This window comes from Peromyscus eremicus, chromosome 3 (assembly GCF_949786415.1).
Source record: "Peromyscus eremicus chromosome 3, PerEre_H2_v1, whole genome shotgun sequence".
Lineage (NCBI taxonomy): Eukaryota > Metazoa > Chordata > Mammalia > Rodentia > Cricetidae > Peromyscus > Peromyscus eremicus.
This window is the reverse complement of record NC_081418.1, coordinates 129,951,970-129,971,437: the sequence shown is the minus strand read 5'-3', so window position 1 is coordinate 129,971,437 and position 19,468 is coordinate 129,951,970. Positions and strand designations below refer to the sequence as shown.

The window sequence follows — 19,468 nt, the reverse complement described above, 5'->3', positions numbered from 1 at the left end:
GCAGTCCTTCTTAGCAGCTAAGGCTTCCTCGCGGTTCCTGGCTCCCAGGGACTTTGACCTTGGACTTAGCCAGATGTGAGAGAGCAGGAGCTGTTGTCCATGGGAGCAGTTCACATATGGATTGTCACAGTCCTGAACACAGGATCAAATCATCCATGTCAATGACCCTCACTCCCTAAATGAAGGGGAAAATGGTTTCATTACTAAAATTGACAAAACCAATTTGATTACTAGCGTCACAAAAGCAAAGCCTGGGGGATAAAGGGGTATGGCACTAGGTAGCCACACCCAGGCTTCACTTTGGGAGGCGATGACCGCTTTTCCTATGGCCATGAGCGCAATAGCTGTAACCTTGTCTTGACCACTGGAAGGAACTGCAAACAGAGAGCTCGGAGTAGGATTAGCCCAAACAAACTGTGACTCCAAATGCTCCTGGGGTAGAACAGCACTTTCCCCTGTAGCGTGACTCCCTGCCATACAGACCCAGCCTTCTCACGACAGTAGCTGCAGGCCGATCTGAGTGTGCCTGTGTGTGAGCCGAAAGAGGGAGGTGATCAAGGCTGGGGAGCTGTGCAGCCAGGTTCCAGGGTCCACAGGGCTGTGGCATCACTCACTCTGACAGTGGCACCAGGGAGTCTGCACTGCAGATTTCTCAGCATTGTTGAGAAGCAATTATTGTCAGAGTGTTGTTAAAATATGGTGCTAATTACATTCGTAAGCAGCACTCCAGCCTTTCTTCTTCTTCTTTTCTCTTTTGGAAGTCTACAAAATAAGCACTTGAGTTTCTAGAGGTGGCCCCAGATAGCAATGATAGGGGCAGCATACGGCACCCTTCTAGCCCATAAGTTCCAGGCTTTTCTCCTTGCTTGACATCAAGGATGGGAAGTTTGGAGAACAGATTATCAAGGTTATTATAATGCTGGCTTTGGGGCATGGCCCAAGGTATAAACCAGGAGGGGCCAGGGAGCTGGCACCAGGAACTCACTTAGCAGTACATTTTGGAGTCCATGATGCTAGACTGGAAAGCAAACCTGATTATCCCCTGTGGAGGGAAATGGGCATCGCTGCTCTATCTGTCACCTCCTAGGAGGATGTGCCCTGCTTCTGAGTTATGCAGAAATGGTTGCTCTCATTCCTACACATACCCAGGTTGATACACATCTATGCTGCATACAAAAGATAGTTATGGCACCAGAATTAGAATATACACTTCATCAACTGCTATCTTTGCGCATCTCCCCACAAGACAGATGGGCTAAGATTGCCGCTGTTGCTATCAGTGTATCGGCTTGAGAAGAGAAGCAGGCTGAGGGCAGAATGAGAGATCATAGTTTTATGAGCTTTGAGCTAAAAGTCTTGAGATCGGGATGAGGACTTGCCTGTAAGAAGGCTGGGGTGAAGATGTCACGTGGGTGGCAGAGGGGTGTAGAAAAAAGGACTGTAATGTGAGGCAATGCAGTGACAGAGAAAGAGATAAAGGAAAGACTCACCAAAATTTGATAAGCTAAATTGATAACAAGGCTGAAGCAAAATTAGAAGGGGGGGGGGGTCCAGCCTAAAAGATACGCAGGTGCTGTGTGGATGGCAGGGTGAGAAGTTCTGAGGTTCAGTTCTGAGTAGAGATGGAGACTGGCATTTGAGGCCATTGATAAGGTCATAGGACAGAGTTTATTCAGATAGGTGTAGGAAGCAGGAGACAAGGACCAAACTTTGGGGAAACTGACACACAGAATAGAAAGAAGCAGACAAACAGACAGTTCCACCGAGAGATGTGGGAGGGAGATGTCAGGAAAACCCTCTCTGTGGGAACCTTAATGGTGGTCACAGCCTATAGAGATCGTAGTCATCCAGAAAAGTGGCACTGACTCCATGGAGCTGACCACCTCATGTGGAAGAGGCCCTAGAAACTGGGGTGTTGTGATGCATAAGTAAATGTAATGTGTCCTCAATTGCGGAGAGTCCTGGTTTAGATTGACAGGTTAGGAAAACTCACTGAAGGATTAAAATTTAAGCTGAAAACTAAGAATGAATAGAAATACTAAGTGCCAGGGGCCAGCATGTGTGTGAAGGATGGTGGTTCAGGTGCAGGGCAAGAACTGATAGGCTCCATAAGGAGCTTGGTCTGTGTTATGGGAGTGTGAGAAGTTGCTGAAGAGTTTTAAGAACACAGAGCTGTGTGAGGGGGTCAGTTCCATCAGTCTTGTACTCTCGAAAGATCATTTTTGACATTAGGAACAATTAGGAAAGAGGGTGATGGACTAATGAAGCAGCCAATGTGGCTGCTCATGTATGGGATGATGGCAGCCCCAAGTAGAACTGTAATGTGGGGACAGAAAGAATGGGCCAGTCGTCAGGGTGTCCTGGAGCTCTCTACTCTAAGGGGCTTGGGGGTACAGTGACTCTGGGAGCCAGTCTCAGGAAGGGTGGGAATGTGCCAGTGCAGGGCATCACCCAGAACACTGAGGCCATGCAAAGGAGAGAGAAATGGGACAGGGAAGGGAGGAGCTGGCACGGGAGTAAAGGGATGGCTTTCACTGCCGTGGGGTGGTCTTCAAGCCACTGAGAAGCCGGTGAAAACCCAGAAGCTAAAGAAACTGCAAAGGAATTGAGCACAGGAAGTAGATTTCCTCTGCCTGGGAAAATGAAAGGGAGCTGACCTCAGACGTGAAGCAAGCACCGTTTCTAAGGTACAGCTCCTTTCTCCCAAGAAAGGGACAGGATGGACCACTGATTCCAGCAGAAACCAAGGCTGGACACTGCCTTCCAGGGCTGCTTAAAGGGGCACTTCTTCCACCTCCTTGGCACATTTGGCTCCATGTGAGATCACAAATGACTAAGACATTCTACAGCTTGAGGAATTGCATAGCAGAGACCCATGTGACATGAAGGATTCCTTTTAGCTCTCGGGGCCTGTGGCTCTGTAGAGAATGTGGAGTCAGGAGAACACTGGTCAGTGATAGGAATCGTTCTAAGATCTGTCATCTTTCACGGGGTGAAGGCTGGGTGTTGTAGAAACTTGAAGGATAACCTGGAAGATACAAATGGGAAGGCCACCAAGGGACCACTAGCTCTGCAGCCGTGGACATTCTGGAGACTGACACTGTCCATGTACATTTGGCATCTTTAAAATGTACTTTTGGTACTTTTTATAGCCTAAAAACACTAAAAAACAACAATTATGTGAATCTGGTTGGGATTAGCCACAGTGACCCAGCTCAAGGCCAAGTGGGTAATCTGCCTTATGTCAAAGGACACAAGGACATCACTGAAGGTCAAGCTGAAAACTAGAAGTCAACTCTATTGTTTGCCTGGAAGCCTTGGAAGAGACAGAGTGATCGAGACGATCCTCTACAGGCAAAGCCTGGGTTCCAGGAAAGAAGTTCAGGCCAGAGATGGGTTTAGCATCCAGTATCTGGAGCCATGTTCAGCTTGGGCAAACTCCAGGATATGCTCCCTCTCGTCCTAACAGCTGGGATTGTGATCAAGCTGTGGAGTCGGAGAAGCTGAGTCAGCAATCTTTCTGAGTGTGCTGAAGGCAAAATGGGGCCAAGTCAGGAAAACTCTTGCACAGTAGGTAGTAAGTGTACAGTACTTATCACTCAAAGAAGGAAGAAGAAGCTGAACGTATGAACAACTACCAAGGAGTTCATCTATTTGTCAGATAATGATAAATACAAAGCCAGTAGCTTAACAGGGAAAATGATTTGAGGGTTGTCTCTAATTTCGAATGTCAACATCAGGGAGGAAAATCTTGGTCTTCTAGCTTGGCCCTAAGGGTCCAGTTGAGCACCTGAGGATAAATAGATAAATAGTTAAGTCCCCACCCAGTGGTGTATTCTGGAGTTCTCATGTGTGGCTAGTTATTAACCTCCTCCACTTCCTTGCTCTTAACAAATCTACCTGAGATGTGAAGTAGGGATGGCGTTGCACTTGAATATGAATGATGGAAAAGTCCAGAAACTTCGGAGCAAACTACTCAAGCCCACTGGGGTTTGGGTACACTGGAGGCTTCTGCTGTTTCCAGGACTCTACAGGCTGCACAGATTTCAAACATCAGTAGAAGGCCGACATGCTAAGGTGCTCAGTACTCTCTGGCCCCTTTCTCCACAGTGAGAACAGCTGTCCAAACATGGAGTCTGTCGCTACTGACAGGAGACAGTGGGCTGTGAGCAGTAGCGTCCTTCTGTTTTGTGGAGTCTCGTAGCTAACTGCTCCTGCATACAGGGATTGCCCGGGAATCAAAGCCTTCAATCTTCTGTAAAGTTCTAAGTGTGGCTCTTCTAGGACCCCCTGGAGTGACAGCACTCCTTTCCTTAGTGCAAGGACCGAAGTGCTGCCAAGGGCCCGAGGAAATGGGCTTGCATTAAAAACAAAGGAATGTTTCGGATGCAGAGAACCTAAAGTCATGCTCACAGGCTCCTGATAGCAACAAGAAGCCTTCTTCATATGAGGTGTACAGGGTTAGACATCAGGACTTGGAGCCAAATAGGCAGGAGACTCATGGACCATTTCATTTGGCCCAGAGTACAAGGACACCAAACAGTGGCCCCCTGTGAACGAGGACAAATACCCACTCAGCTCTGATCTCCCCTTATCCCATATCACAGATTCGTTCCCTTAAGAGAACTCTCAAGTTCCTCGTGGGGAGTTTCTAAGGTCTCACTTTTGCTTGTGAATTAACTTGACTGAGAAGAAGAGGGAGACGTGCAGGGGGCAAAGGGTCTGAGTTGAGCCAGAAACCACTGAGACCCTCTGCAAGAAAGCCTGGAACCAGCTCGGCCTTCTTACAGATCCCTGAGCTCAGCATATCCGTAACCTGCCTCCCTGTCTCCACTGAGCAGCTAGCAAACATTTCTTCCCCTGTTAAACGGTGCCTCTAGATGAAAGACGCTGCCCTGGGCTCTAGGTCCCCCTCCCACATGCTCAGTTAACATGTGATTAAACCCTGCAGCCTAGCAGGCAGTCTTGGGGGTGGAAAAGGTTGTTAGCTAACAGTTCGGAGCAATAAAGGCACTTGGCTCAGCTTCTCAGTGCCCTGGAGATATAATTATCTCATGCACGATGACTTTGCCACCTGCCACATCTTCTGCTTTATTTTTTTTAATAAAAAATAATATCAGGAAGGGTTGATGTTTTCTTGTTACGTGACATAGCTTGCTTTTTGCCTGACTGGGACAACATGGCGTCAAGCAGTCACCTTCCAAAATCTCTTCAAGGGTCTCTGTTCATTGCCATTCCTCATTTGAATTCTATTCTTTGTGGCCATTTTAAAAATGTCCTACATGAGTACAGTATTTACATCATTCCCACTCCTTCCTCTCCCCTCTCAAGGCCTTCCCTAGCCCCCAACTCTTCCCAATTTTATGACCTTGTTCTCTTTGATTATTGCTGGTATATATTAATAAATATATAACTCACTGAGTCCATTTAGTGTTGCTCGTGTGCGATGTGTTTAGAGCTGACCTCTTGAGATTGGACAACCTGTTAGGGACCTCGTCCCTGGAGAAGATGGATTCACCCTCTCTTAGCAGCATTGGTTGCCTGTATGTAGTTCTTCGTCTAAGGGTGGAGCTTTCTGAGATTTCCCCGTCCGCCCTGGTACTGTCATTTTGCAGGTCCTGCGTGCGGCCGATTGGAAAGTCTCACTCACCCTGTTGCTTTGCCTGGGTTCACCTTTCTCTTAGCATCAAAGCTAAGCTGGCATGTGCCTTCAGATGTTTGGGGTTTTCCAAAATGTTTTGTCTCAATTGCTCACATCCTCCTTCCCCCTCTCCTTTCTCTTCCCTCTTCCCTCCTTTCTCTCTTCCCCCCTTTCTCCCTCCTCCCTCACTTTTCTCTACTTCTCATTAACAAGCCTCTCTCTTGCCCTCTCTCCACCTCCCAGCTCCGTGTAGCTTTCCTGGAACCTGTCCTAGATGAACTGGACAGTCTCAAAGCCTCCCTTGAAGGTGCTATCTTTCGGGATCCTTCCCATGTAACGATCCTTCAAGGACACCCTACCTGTGCTTCTGCCCAAAGTTGCCATAGACCTCCGAGGCCACACCTGACTTCAGCACATATAATGTCCCTTTAGAGCCTGAGGCTATGTGTTCATATCTAGTGAGCAGCTCTGAGCTAGGGAAGTGATGGCCTTCCCATTTCCAGCTGACTCATGTGGCTTCATGTGCTTCCTAACCCAGCTCTGGTAGAGATCCAGGCAGACCACAGTGAGGTCAGCACGGAGAGTTTTCTGTTGGTGGGGGTCTTTCTGTCTGCAGGAGAGACTTTCCATTTTCCATGGCTTTCCTATAGGGGTGTTGTTCTTAGCCCTTCATGGAGTTTGTGGGCAGATACTGATCCTCTCAGGACTGTGTGCTCTGCTCTCTAGCAAAGGATTACCCATGCTTAGAAGATACTGGATTTATAGACGTCAGCTGGGCCAGCCACATTCAAATACTCAAAATGTTCTTTCTCTATAGCATTATAACTTACCCCACAAATCCTTCCAGTGCCCACATATCGTCCTGGGGAACACCAAATTCCTTGGGGATGGTTAAATACTCTTGATGTGGACAAAAGTGAATATGTTGTCTTTGCTAATATTTCCTTTTACTCTTTCAGCCACCGGATCTCCAAGTCCAAGTTCAGGTGAGTGAGATGCAAACTACCCCTCTTCCCTTCTGTCCCTGTAGCTTGATCCCCAGCTACTGTGTCAGATGGCCAAGGTAATTCCTATCAGCTTGGGTCCTTCTGGGGCTAGGACTGCTTCCTTTTGTAAGGGTTGAAACTTGGGTTCTTTTGGATAGGCTCTGAGTGGTGTCTACTTCCTGTATAAGATAAAGTCAGTTAAAATAAATGTGCGAACATTTGTTACTACTTGGCATACTTCACAACTTGAGGATTACAGACAGAATGTAGATTCTGCCACTGCTTTGAGACAGTATCAGAAGCTTCCAGAATATCCACCCTGTGGCTTGTCTCTGCCTTTACCTTCTGCACGTCTGCACAAATACTTTCTTCTACATGCAACTCCTTGTAGGTTCCCAAATTTCTATATTCTCTTGCACAGAGACTTTTTGTGGGGCTTTTCCTCCACCAAAATCACCATCTATGTCTCTATCTGGAAACATCAGACTTGTCAATCTGCTCAAAGGTTACTGCATCTGTGGTACCCTTGGCACAGCACACTAAAATGGTCTTCTCATCAGTCTCCATTCCCACATGTTTTGTCATGCAATAGTCCTAGCACTTACCATGTTATACTCTAGCTATTGGCTCAAAGGCCTGTTGCCTCCTTTGAACTTTGTCTGCACACTGGAGTCTGCTCAGTACCTACCTAGCTACCCCACGGGTTGCCTCTGAGAGCTCCCTGAGTGCTTGACTGGTTGTATATGTAAGATGGGAATGTAAATTTAATTCCACAAACAAGACTTAGATACCAAAAAATATTGGCCATTTATTTTTCATAACGTAGTCTTGCCTCCCGAGCCTCATCACATATGTAGTCGGAGTATGAGTAATTCCAAACTAGTTCAGCCAGGTGTTTACCAACAGTATGTTTTAAGCAGTTCCTGGAGGTCACGAGTGCAGTTGCTCAGAGTTCCTTTTCCCCAGCTCCTGTCTAAGGTGGATCTGGATACCCAGGGGGTTGGGAGAATGCCACAATCCCAGAATCAGAGCTTAGTGAATGAGGTCCTGGAGTTCTCAAGAGTCTCTTGACTCCTGCCAGCTCTGATACGTGGGCCAGCTCGACATACGGCAAGTCTGTCCAGGTTAGACATCCACCACTATAGGCCATGTCATGTGCCCTGTGTCATACCCCTCCAGCCTTGAAATCCCCACTTCTATTCTCTGACTCCCAAGCTCTCTGATCACTGTCCAGCTCCCTGAGCCTCTCCTTGTAACATCGAGGTGTTTCTAAGTGAGTCCCTCTAACCTCATGGCATTCAACACCCAAGTACGAAGATTAAGTGAGGACTCTGGTACGTGACACTGGTCCAATTCTGACACCTCCTTTCTCCCATGTTCCGCTGGGACTGGAAAATGTATGCTTCTTCTTCCCCTATTGTTCTTTCAAACCAAGGCCTCCTTAGTATAAAAATCCAGGGTCAGATCTACCAGTACAGGCTTTTATTACATGAAAGAGAGCTCTAAACACAAAAGAATCTTCCCTAGATCTTCATTCTTCATCTTCTGCATGTGGAGAAGTAGCTGGTATATAATAAGAATTTAGTAATATAGATGGATGGATGGATGGATGGATGGATGGATGGATGGATGGATGGATAGATGAATGGATGGATCACCTGGTCTTGATAAGATGTAGACTTGACAGACATTCAAACAAATGTCATATTTGACAAGTACATGTTTCTCTGAACAGTTCCACAGCCCCCATATAGTAATAGTAAAGAGATTAAATTTTACAGTGAAAATATTTCCCAAATTCTATTCTCACTCCATGCAAATGAGGAAACCATAGATGAATGAATGAATAAACACAATCTGGAGACTTGTGGAGAAGATCCCATACTTGGTGGACACTCATGAGTTATCAGGAGACTCTAAAACCTTCCTTTTGCATTGGGTAATCCACAGTGTCAGGTATGTCCTTGAAAAATTACAGTCTTTTGATCCTTGGGACCTTGTCCATGCTGCATCTGCCAGCCATGGGGCTCTAATTGCTTACTTTGGGGGAGGGGTGCTCTCTCTCTCTCTGCATTTCCAATTTAAGGTAAGCAAAAAAATGACCTTGTATTCACAAGTGGCTTCTTGTCAGTGGGTTGGCACAGTCATTTAAAAACACCTGTAGATGATCCCTGAGGCTTAAAGAAGCCCAGAGTCACAGCTCAGGAATAGGCTCAGCCATCCTGCAGGGCAAGTCCTGGCTCATGTGCTGAACCTGTTTCTGTGCATGCTTTGAAAATTATTCTAGTGGCCATGTTGAGGAAGTCCAAAGGAGCAACAGGAAATGAAACATTTTTATTTAGAGCAGTGTTAATGAAAACATTGTCATTTCAACTGAAATTAATATAACACATTTTAGTGAGATAGTTTGTGTTCTTTGTTGCACCAAGACTTTTTGAAACTTAGCATGTACCTTACATTTATTGTATATCTTAAGTTTGGATTGGCCACATGTTGCTAGTGTCTGTCACCCAGGCAAGGGGACCCTAGAAGTCCTGACCAGTATCACAAGCCGCTTGCTAACCTACATCCTTCAGCTCACTGATGGTGTCTGGTTAGGCAATAGCTAAGGCTGGTAATAGATTGAAAACACTTGCAGAATTATCAACATTTCCCAAATAGTTCTCTCAGTTGGGAAACAATCTAATAATGACAATAATAGAATTGGAGCTTCAAATTGGCCTATTTTAGGTGCAGGACTAGATGATACAAAGTCATGGTTAATTTTGAAAGAATGGTTGAATAGAGCTTGCAGGGGAAAAAAGAGACAAATTAGATGATGCTTGGGTTTTTTTGATAATTCAGGTTTTCATGTAAAGGAAAATAAAGGCTACATTTGAGACTCACTGTGCATCAGTGATCCAGAGACCTGTTGGAATGTTTCCTAGCATAACTATGAAGAATTCAGAGCAAACCTCATGGGGTTCCAAAATGTGAGGGCTGTCAGGCCTAGTCTTCAGTAAGAACTGCCTCCCACGTCATTGCATTTCTGCTGTGCCATAAACAACTAGGCACACAAGTCTGCCCCAATCTCTAGATCCCATTTTTAGGCTACTTACTCATAAAAGAGTTAAATGTAGCGGATTTTCTCTGCTGTCTGTTCCTGGTTCTGTTGAAGATGGAAACTTACTCCAGCAATAGACAGCCTGCAGTGTCTACTGTTTCCATGTCTTGGACTTGTCAGCATGGGCATGCCAAGAGAAGCAGTTTAGGAGCTCTGTCCTTTCCCCTTCCTGAGGCCAGGGCTTTTTAAGCCTTGCTTTTTTCAGGGAGTTGGACCTGGGGCACGTCTCTCTGTCATGTCTCACACAACCTGTGAGCCAGCATCGTACTGTGTGAGACAAACTGTGCTCAATACTATGGGTCTGTAACAAAATAGAAGACGTGGTCCCTGCCTCTTGTGGATCTGATTATCTCAGTAAAGAGTCAGGGGCCAAACATTAAAAGTTAACTGCTGCTAGCAGGCAATGGAAGTCCTCTCCCAGAGGAAACCTCTCTGGATCCCTCCATGAGTACGTAAGATGTGGCCTAGGGACACTATTGCAGAGTGTCCCAGCATGTAGTATGTTCGCCTACTGCTGTGCCCTGGCCGGCCTTTGTGCCGGGAAGGACTGGGTCTGTTAACTGTTGCTATCTTACCTTGTCCACAGCAGCTCTTACATAAGTGTTTCTGACTGCACAAACCAAGTGTGTGATGTAGACAGGCTTTGCAGGGAGGCCAGGGCTAGAAGAGCAGAACGTCCACTGCAGAGAAGCTGGGGTTTGAGGAGAGCCCTAAGGATGAGCAGGACCTAGAAGATAGGACCAGAGGATGGAAGCCTTCATAGTTGGGAGGGTATTCTGTGTTGCTAAAAAAAAAAAAGCCAAAGCCCTGTGCTGGGGGTGGGGTGAAGATAAGAGGAGCCAAGGGAGAGGGAACAGAGCACAGCGCTACAGACAGTTAGGTACAGTAGACACGTTCACTTCCATTCTTCCCGCCCCGTCTCTGTATTTCTAGAGTAAATGACTTCCAGCTAATGCAAAGAGAACATGAACAGAAGGCGAATTTCTCCTCCCTATTTTATCATTTAATTTCTATATCCTCTGTGCATATGTAAACACACAAATAAATTTACACATTCTAATAAACTATTCATTTCTTATATAGTAGGAAGTGTTGCCAGGAAACCAGCTGTCAAGCAAAACTACATTTGAAGAGTAGGAGATGTACAATTATCTTTAAATACTTTCCCTGGATAGTAATTACTCCCATCCCCACCACAACCCAAAATCCATGTGACTCTCCAGAACGGCTCTGTGCAGTAGCAGCCACCTTTAAAAGAGCTGGCAGAGAGCTGTTCTATACCCATGGGATGGGCCTGACTTTATAACAACCGATGTCCACTAATAAACGAGAGAGAGGCGTGGTTTAATTCTTGGTATTAAACTGACTCCAAGTCAGTTTCTACCTACTGTAGGTAAAAGCAACCTTGATTGCCTTATAGTCTGCATGGCAATTATCAGTGGTCTCTGCAGTATGGGATTGTGTCTATTTTAAAATGTATCTTTGCAATTAATACATGTTTTTTAAATTATCCTACATTAATAATCATAGGAAGAAAGAGATGTGTTCTGATAATACGGGACTATGCAGTATCAAGTTCTGGCAAATATAAAAGGCCACTTCCCATTACATCCACCTGGGACTCGTTGTCCTAGCCACTTGTCCCTCTCCACATATCCCCCTATCCTCACACTTGCATGTGCCATGGCTAGATGTCTCAAGCACCCTGAAGGGCAGACTAATGTCTGACTTGCATGGTGTCTTTTCTGTGCATAGTGAAGTCCCCTAAAGCACCACCTAAGCTGAGTGTCCCCCACAAAGCTGGGGCCTCCAGTGAAGGATGGATCAGGCCAGAACACTGAGACTAATCTATCTGTCCTTCCGCTTGCATGCCCAAAGCCAAGTTCCCCCTGGTAGTTCTCAGGGAAGAATTCAAGTTCTTAGATTGCCTCTGGTTCTTCCATTCTCACTGTAGAATTCGGTTAAGCCTTGGTAACGGGATTTTCCATGGAACAGTAGAGAGAAAAACGACAGTGTTAGAGACATAGATGAAGCCAAGCTACCCCAAAAGGCAGTGTGGGTAAGTGAGGGAACCATTCAATACCCCAAAAGGCAGTGTGGGTAAGTGAGGGAACCATTCAATACCCCAAAAGGCAGTGTGGGTAAGTGGACGGAACCATTCGATATCCCAAAAGGCAGTGTGGATAAGTGAGGGAACCATTCAATACCCCAAAAGGCAGTGTGGGTAAGTGAGGGAACCATTCAATACCCCAAAAGGCAGTGTGGGTAAGTGGACAGAACCATTCAATACCCCAAAAGGAAATGTAGGCAAGTGGACAGAGCTATTCATATAGAGGTCTGTCTCCCTGGGACCACAGAATACAATCTGTCCTTGGCATGGAGCTGGTGATGTTGAAAAGGTCTCTCTTAAGGAGTAGAGAGCTGAATTTAGGGACAAAGGATGTAACATATACAGCCAGTCCTGTACCCCTTCTGGCATGCTTGCATGTGGTACTGTGTGCCGCTGAGGACCATTCATGATTCAACTGATGCACCACCAGCGCAACTCTACAGAGGAAATGACTAAATTTTTCTGTGATTATCTCTGGACAGAAGACTGCAGATATGGAATAATGACGTAGACATATTCAGAATGTTGGACTACAGGTCAATTTCATTGCCCTAAAATAGAAGGCTGGTTTTTGCATCCTGGCCCAGGACAACACACACATGTGCATGCACACACACACAAACTAAGAATTTTATTCAAGTATTTCTTATTACTTATTTTGAATCATGCTGTGATATTTTCATTTTGTTCCTTTTCTCAGTGCCAATCATGGCCTATCAGCTGTTTCGTCCACTCATGGGCTGCAGAATTAGGTTTGCAGGTCTCTCCCACATGCTTGCATAGAGGCTAGACGAGAAAGGGACAACTAGAAATTATCATATGGAAATGCAGATCCCTGTGATTTTTGCACCAGGGTATTGTCTCACTTCCTTCTGCCTTCTTTACCACCAGAGCAAGGACTCTGCATGCCTAATGATCTTTCTGCATACATGCCCAGCCACCACCATGAACCACATTCCAAGCTAAATGCACTGCCCTTCTCCCGCCCCTCCTCCCTCCAAGAGCACCCCTCTCTGGATTTTGATCGGCTGTGGGTGCCACACTCCCAGACCACCAGCTAGGCAGTTTGGCAACCCTCTTAGGACCTCTCTCTCCTCTTGAATTCCAGTCTCCTGTTGACTCGTTTCCAGTCTTCTGTAGCCTCAGTGTCCTTTGTGCTACTAATAAAGTTTTTCTTACATCATCACTAATCCAGACAGCTGGAACTGTCTTCTTGGTTCCACCTTGATCTGAAAGCTCACCATGTGTCTGGGTCTGTTGGTGTCTGGTTTCTGAAATAAAATCTGATTGTGTGGGTCTTCCCATGTTGGGGCTTGGCCTGGCCGTGTGTGGTCTGACTCTCCACACTTCTTTATTGTATTCCAGGCAGCTGTTAAAAGCATCATCCTCTGAATCCCCAGCAGAGCTCTGTGTAGTGTGGGGGGGGGGAGGAGCACTGAAACCCTCTGTCTTAGATCCATAAAATGGGAATGTCTCTTTGGAATCCCCAGCTTAATGGTTCTCAGCCATAATTATACATTAGAACCAATTGGGGGAGTTTAAGAAGTACCAGTTCCATCTTTTGGGTATTTGAATGTACCTAGCACCCAGTTGATCATTTTTCAATCAGATTGATTTGGTGCTGAGGTGAGGTACGAGGGGAGGGGTGGCTGAGTGGTCATTAAAGCTTTTCCAAGTCATTCTACACATGGCCACACTGGAAAGCCACCGACAGTCCTTGACCAAGAGCACTGAGGAATACTGTGTGACGATAGTTGAGCTCTAGGGGTGCTGTGTGTGTGTGTGTGTGTGTGTGGTGTGTGTGTGGTGTGTGTCAGAGGTGTACCCATCTTTCTAAACATAAATTTTAAATGTTCATTGAGTTTTTAACAGATCCTAAGAGCCCATGAGTGTAAAGAACCTCTGCTGTAAATCAGCCTCTTCTTCTGCGTGGAGAGGTGATACCGGTCCAGTGGAAGGGCGGGGCTGGGGAGAGCATCACCCCGCCTCAGCCATTCTATATATTGGACAGGCTGCTGAACCTCAATGGCCTTAGTTTCCTCCTCAATATCAGGGTAACACATGCTTGACAGAGATACTTAAAGACTTTTGGAGAAGCCCCGAGACAGTCCTAAAATTTCCAAGGCCACAGAAGGCTTTATTCATGGTAACCATTCACCACTGCTGTCACCGCCACCAGCACAGTGACTAATTCCCCCTAGGCTTGCCACACTGTTTCCGATAATGCCATTAAAATAAATTAAAAAGAGTTGGAAACTCCTTTCTCTCTCAGTACTAGAGACTGAAACCAAGGCTCATACACACTTGACTACCACTGAGGTATATCCCCAGCTGAGAAAATAAAAGCAACTCCACTTGTTGGGCCACGTCAGCCTCATGCCAGATGGCGTATATGGCATTTGATGCATGTTTACAAGAATCCCGTGAAATTATCCCTGTTCTTTCTAACCGAAGCTTTAAAATGCAGGATAGATAGACCCAAGGCCACAGAGAGAGCTAAACAGCTTGGTAGAGGTCTGGCCATACCACCACCAGGGTGTGTAGTAAGGCCAGGCCAGTGACAGGTGAGATGTCACCTCGTGTGCTCTGGGTTGGCAGAGGTCTAGCTCTCCCAGCCAACCCCATCTTTCCCTCCTTGCCCTTTTCCAGCCGCTACTGGCGCAGGTGGAATAGATTCTGCAGAAGGAAGTGCCGCGCGGCGGTCAAGTCCAACGTCTTCTACTGGCTCGTGATCTTCCTGGTGTTCCTCAACACACTCACCATTGCCTCCGAACATCACAACCAGCCCCACTGGCTCACAGAAGTACAAGGTGAGCAGCTCCTGGCTTGGTGCTGTTCACTCTTGCTAACTCAGCCCTGGGTCCTGGGGAGGGACTAACTATTGGGGGGAGATTGACAGTTAAGCAGCTGGTGACTACTGGTGCCATGCTGGAACATCCGACCAAGGGCCTGGAAGCTTGCAGGCCTCGTATTAAAATCCAGGCCCTTGTAATAAACCGTTATGACCCTCAAGCACTGATGTGCCTCTCAACACCCCCCCCACAGCCATAGTCATCATGGAGTCCCAGTAGCAGGACAGGCGCTGGAGCTCATCTGGCTATTTCAGACCCTCAGCTGCCAACTTCCCAGAAGCCATTTTCAGTTCCTCTGGCCTTACTCTAGCTCCAGGCAGCTTTCCCCCAGACCATAAGAAGATAGGCAAGAAGCAAACAGAGCCTGCACAAGGGACAGTGTCCCCAGAGGCTGCCTAAGACCCCTTGTCATGCCTGGACCCCTATGAAGACAATCACAAACCATGTCTAAGTATCTCTGAGGAGTGAAGCAGATATGGTTCAGGCTATGGGGGTCCTGGGAGGAGGTAGGTCGTCTAGTGGTAACAAGGCACAGATAGCCTGGTCTCACCTTTGGCTGTTGGCTTGGATGGGTCACTGACCCCTCTGCATCTGCTCTCTCATCTCTGAGGATTGGGTTTAATAAAACCAGCACCAAGCCGCTCAGGTTTCTATGGGGATTAAGGAAAACAATGTATGCTAAGCCTCTAATGCATGGTGGATGCTCAGTGCAGGGTTATAATGACAAGAATCTGGACCCGATTGTTCTTTGAGAAGTAGCTGGGAGAGGTCTCATGGGAAGGAGGGAGGGGGGAGGGGAAGAAGGGAGGGATGAAGGAATGGGTCTTCTTCTCCAGCTATGACAGTAACTGTTTTATTTTTTCTTCCTCCCCTTCCCCTTTGCTCTTCTTGGTTCCTTGCTTGAATGCCACCCCTGTCCTACACCTGCCAGACACAGCCAATAAGGCCCTCCTGGCGCTTTTCACTGCAGAAATGCTCCTGAAGATGTACAGCCTAGGCCTGCAGGCCTATTTTGTATCCCTCTTCAACCGCTTTGACTGCTTCATCGTGTGTGGGGGCATCCTGGAGACCATCCTAGTGGAGACCAAGATCATGTCTCCCCTGGGCATCTCTGTGCTGAGATGTGTCCGGCTGCTCAGGATCTTTAAGATCACCAGGTGTGTGGCTCTTCTTCTCCCTGTGGGGGTGGGCCTCAGGAGAAGTCTACTGGAGGTCAGAGAGGATGAGCCTGGATGAGGGAAGAGCTGCAGTTTCTGGAAGGTAGCCTCTGCAGCAAGGGGAGTTGTGGTCCATTTGGGTGGTGTGCCACTCGGAAATGCCTTTAACTCCAGACTGCTGTCATTTAACCTGGTTGCATTTATTCTGCTGTGTAACAAGAAGTCCAGAGGTAGGTAGCCAGGTGGCTTTAGGAAACATCAGGGACTCGGTCACCTCCTGTCCTTGGCTTGACCAGCATTGGTGTTGATTCAACTGTAGGGTACAAGATGGCTTCTGGACATTGAGGTATTATCAGTTCTAGAAAAGCAAGAAAGGGTTTGGTCAGCGTCTTTGCTCCCCCAAATCTCAGGCAGACCCATTGTTAGAGATGCTACTCCAAACCAAACAGGGCAACAAACAGCAAGTGTAAGGTAGGGCAGGAAGAGCTGGGGACCCTGGCACTCTGAGTGTGTGTTAGCTACTTCTCTCAATCCCGTGACCAAAAATCTGACAAGAGCAGCTTAAGGAGGGAAGGCTTTATTTTGGCTCAGAGTCCATCCGGTGGGAAGGTGTGGTACCCAGAGGGTGAGGTGGCCCGGCACAGTGTGTCAGCAGTCAGGAAGCACAGAGGGATAGACGCTGTTCTCAGCTTATTTTCTCCTTAATCTTCTCTGTAACTCCAGTGTGTAAAATGGTGCTGCCCCCGTTCAAGAAGGCTCCTACCCCCCTTAGTTAAGCCTCTCTGCAAAAAGCCTCACAGATAAGCCCAGAGGTTTGTTTCTAAGTGGTTCTAAATTTCCCCAAGTTGACAGTCAAGATTCAACAACGTGTGGTAGAAATGGGCAATGAATGGTACAGTTGCTGTGAAAAACAGAGCTGCCGTTTCTCAACTAATTAAGAATAGAATTACAAAGTACCCCCAAACTTTACTTCTGGGTATTTACACACAGCATTAAAAGCCAGGTCTTGAAGTGATGTTTGTACACTCATGTTTATAATGACATTATTTACAAGAGCCAGAAGGTAGAGGTGCCCCAAGTATCAGGTGAGTGGATGGAATAAAGGTAATATTTACATCCAACGGAATATTACTGAGCTTTTAAAAGAAAGTTTTTATGCGTGGTACCACATGGATAAACTTTGGGAACATTATGCTGAGCGAAATAAGCCAGTCACAAAAGATAAACGCTGTTTGATTGTACTTATTTGAAGTTCTTAGTCATAGCATCAGAATAACAGAAAATAGGACAGTGGCTGAAGGGGAGAGGGTGGGGAGAAAAGGGGTTACTATTTAAAGACTAGAGTTTCAATAATATGAGATGTAAAGAATCATAGAAATGGATGCTACACACTATGAATATACTTAATATCCTTGAACCGTAAGCTTAAAGTAATTTTAAGGTTTTATGTGTTTTAACACAATAAAAAAAAAGGAGAAAAACGGACTTCTGAGGTGGCTCAGTGGGCAAAGGGGCTTGCCGCCAAGTCTGACAGCCCGAGTTCAATCCCTGAGACCCACATGGCAGAGGACTGACTCCTCTAACTTCCATACATGTGTACTTGCTCTCTCTAAATAAACAATTCATTTATTAGTTAAAACTTGAGGGGCAGCAGGATTGTCCAGAAGGTAAAGGCCTGGCACCAAGCCTGAAGACCTGAGTTCGATCTTTATAAACCACGTAGTAGAGGAAGAGAACTGACACTGGAAGGTTGGCCTTTGACCTCCACATGTTCGCCTTCCCCGCCACAAAATAAATAAATACGTATACTTTTTAAAATGGAAAAAAAAAATCTCTTCCAGAAATCTCATCAAGGGCTTTTCTGGTCTCATTGGCTGTTCTTGCTGTTAGGAATGGCTGAGAAATAGGTCTCTCTGACAGGCATGGGTCGCTACAAATGCAGCAGAGATGGCCAACTCTGAGTCAAGAGGGTAGGAACTATACCTCAGAAGTCTTTGATCTGTCCATCCACACACATACTGTCTGTCCATTGGCCCATCCACAGACTGTCACCGTTCTCACTACAGGGCAGGCAGAGCCTCAGGAAGAGGGTATAGCAGGAATCCAGGGAGTGGGCAGCCTGTTCCAGGTCAGAGCTCACTCTGGCCTGGTGAAATCAATTTACGGGCTGACATCATCATTTTTAAACCATTTTGTGAAGATTTAACTTATATGCCATAAACTCACCACTTTCAAAAGTACACTTCATTTCTCTGTGTGTGGATTCAGAGTTTTGCAACCATTACCACATTCTGGTTTTATTTTCATCATCATTCCCCAAATAAACTTGATACACATTTCTCAACCCTGACTCCATGCTAGCCCTAGGTAGCCACTCCTCACTGTTCAGATTTATCCATCAGAAACATCCTGAAAAATAAATAAGGGCAACAGTAGCCTATTGTGGACATTATTACATTCTAAATGTAATAATGAAAGATGTGGTCATTTGTGTCTAGCTTCTTTCACTTAACTTAGTGTCTTCAAGTTACATCCAGGTTTTAGCATGGATCGGAGCTTCACACCTGTTCTTGGTGGATAATATCCCACTGTATGGCTATCTCACGTTCATCATAGTCATTCCTCAGTGATGGGCATTGAGTTTAGTTACCTACTTATGATGCCCATATTAACATTTGTGTCCAGGTTTTTATAGAGCTGTATAATGTTCATTTCTTTTGGATATATATCTAGGAATGCAACCTCTGCATTATTCAATAAACCCTTTAAGATTTTAAGGAATGATAAAATTGTCTTTCAAAGAGACCAGACCATTTTACATTCCACCAGTGATGTACGACTTAAGGGTTCCAGTTTCACCACTACTCATATTAATTGTTCTTGGTTTATTTGTTTGTTTGGTGTACTTTTTGGTTTATTTGGGGCTTTCTACTTTTTACCTATTTTCTTCTTAAAGAAGATGGTAGTTTACATATTTATGGAGCACAGAGTAACATTCCAGTATGGGTGTACAACATGTAATGATCGGATGACGGAATGGAGCACATCATCTTACTTTAAATACTTAAGTCTTTCTGCTAAAAACGTTCAAAATCCTCTCTACTAAACACTTGGAAATGTGCAGTTCACTGTTGTTGGCAGTTGTTCTGCTGCGTGTTAGAAGCATCAGAGGTGACTGTACCTTACACTGCCTGCTGTGATCTGTTCTCTTTCAATTTCCCCCTCTACCCTGGCTGCTGCCTCACTGCCCTGTTCTTTGTGTCATTGAGATCAGTGTTTCAGGCCCGACCTACAAGTGAACCACGTGGCACTTTTCTTCCATGCCTGACATACTGTAATATCCTCCAGCTCCCTCCACAATACTGCAGATGACACAGTTCTGTTCTTCCTTGTTATGACCATTGCTTTTAATAAAAGGATGAGATTGACTGGGAAAACACCTGAGGGCCTCACAACCCCATGAGCATCATTTCATAAGAACCTTTGAGATACGTATCTGGTTGTCAGTAATACATAATACATATGTGTGAAGTGGTCTACTTACAAAAACAAATTTAGATAGGGCTAGCTGGAAGGAGTCTTTCAAAACTTCTCCAGATATAAGTCCCCAGATCCCTTA

At 45.9% G+C, this 19,468-nt stretch overlaps 1 protein-coding gene across 1 annotated transcript in view; it reads left to right on the top strand.

Annotated features, from left to right (window-relative positions):
• Window positions 1-19,468, top strand: part of Cacna1c (calcium voltage-gated channel subunit alpha1 C) — a 491,450-nt gene that overhangs the window by 370,862 nt on the left and 101,120 nt on the right. Inside the window, exons 9-11 of the mRNA XM_059258469.1 lie at window positions 6,601-6,627; window positions 14,490-14,650; window positions 15,624-15,849. Coding sequence (XP_059114452.1) covers window positions 6,601-6,627; window positions 14,490-14,650; window positions 15,624-15,849 — 414 coding nt within the window. The remainder of the gene's footprint in view (window positions 1-6,600; window positions 6,628-14,489; window positions 14,651-15,623; window positions 15,850-19,468) is intronic.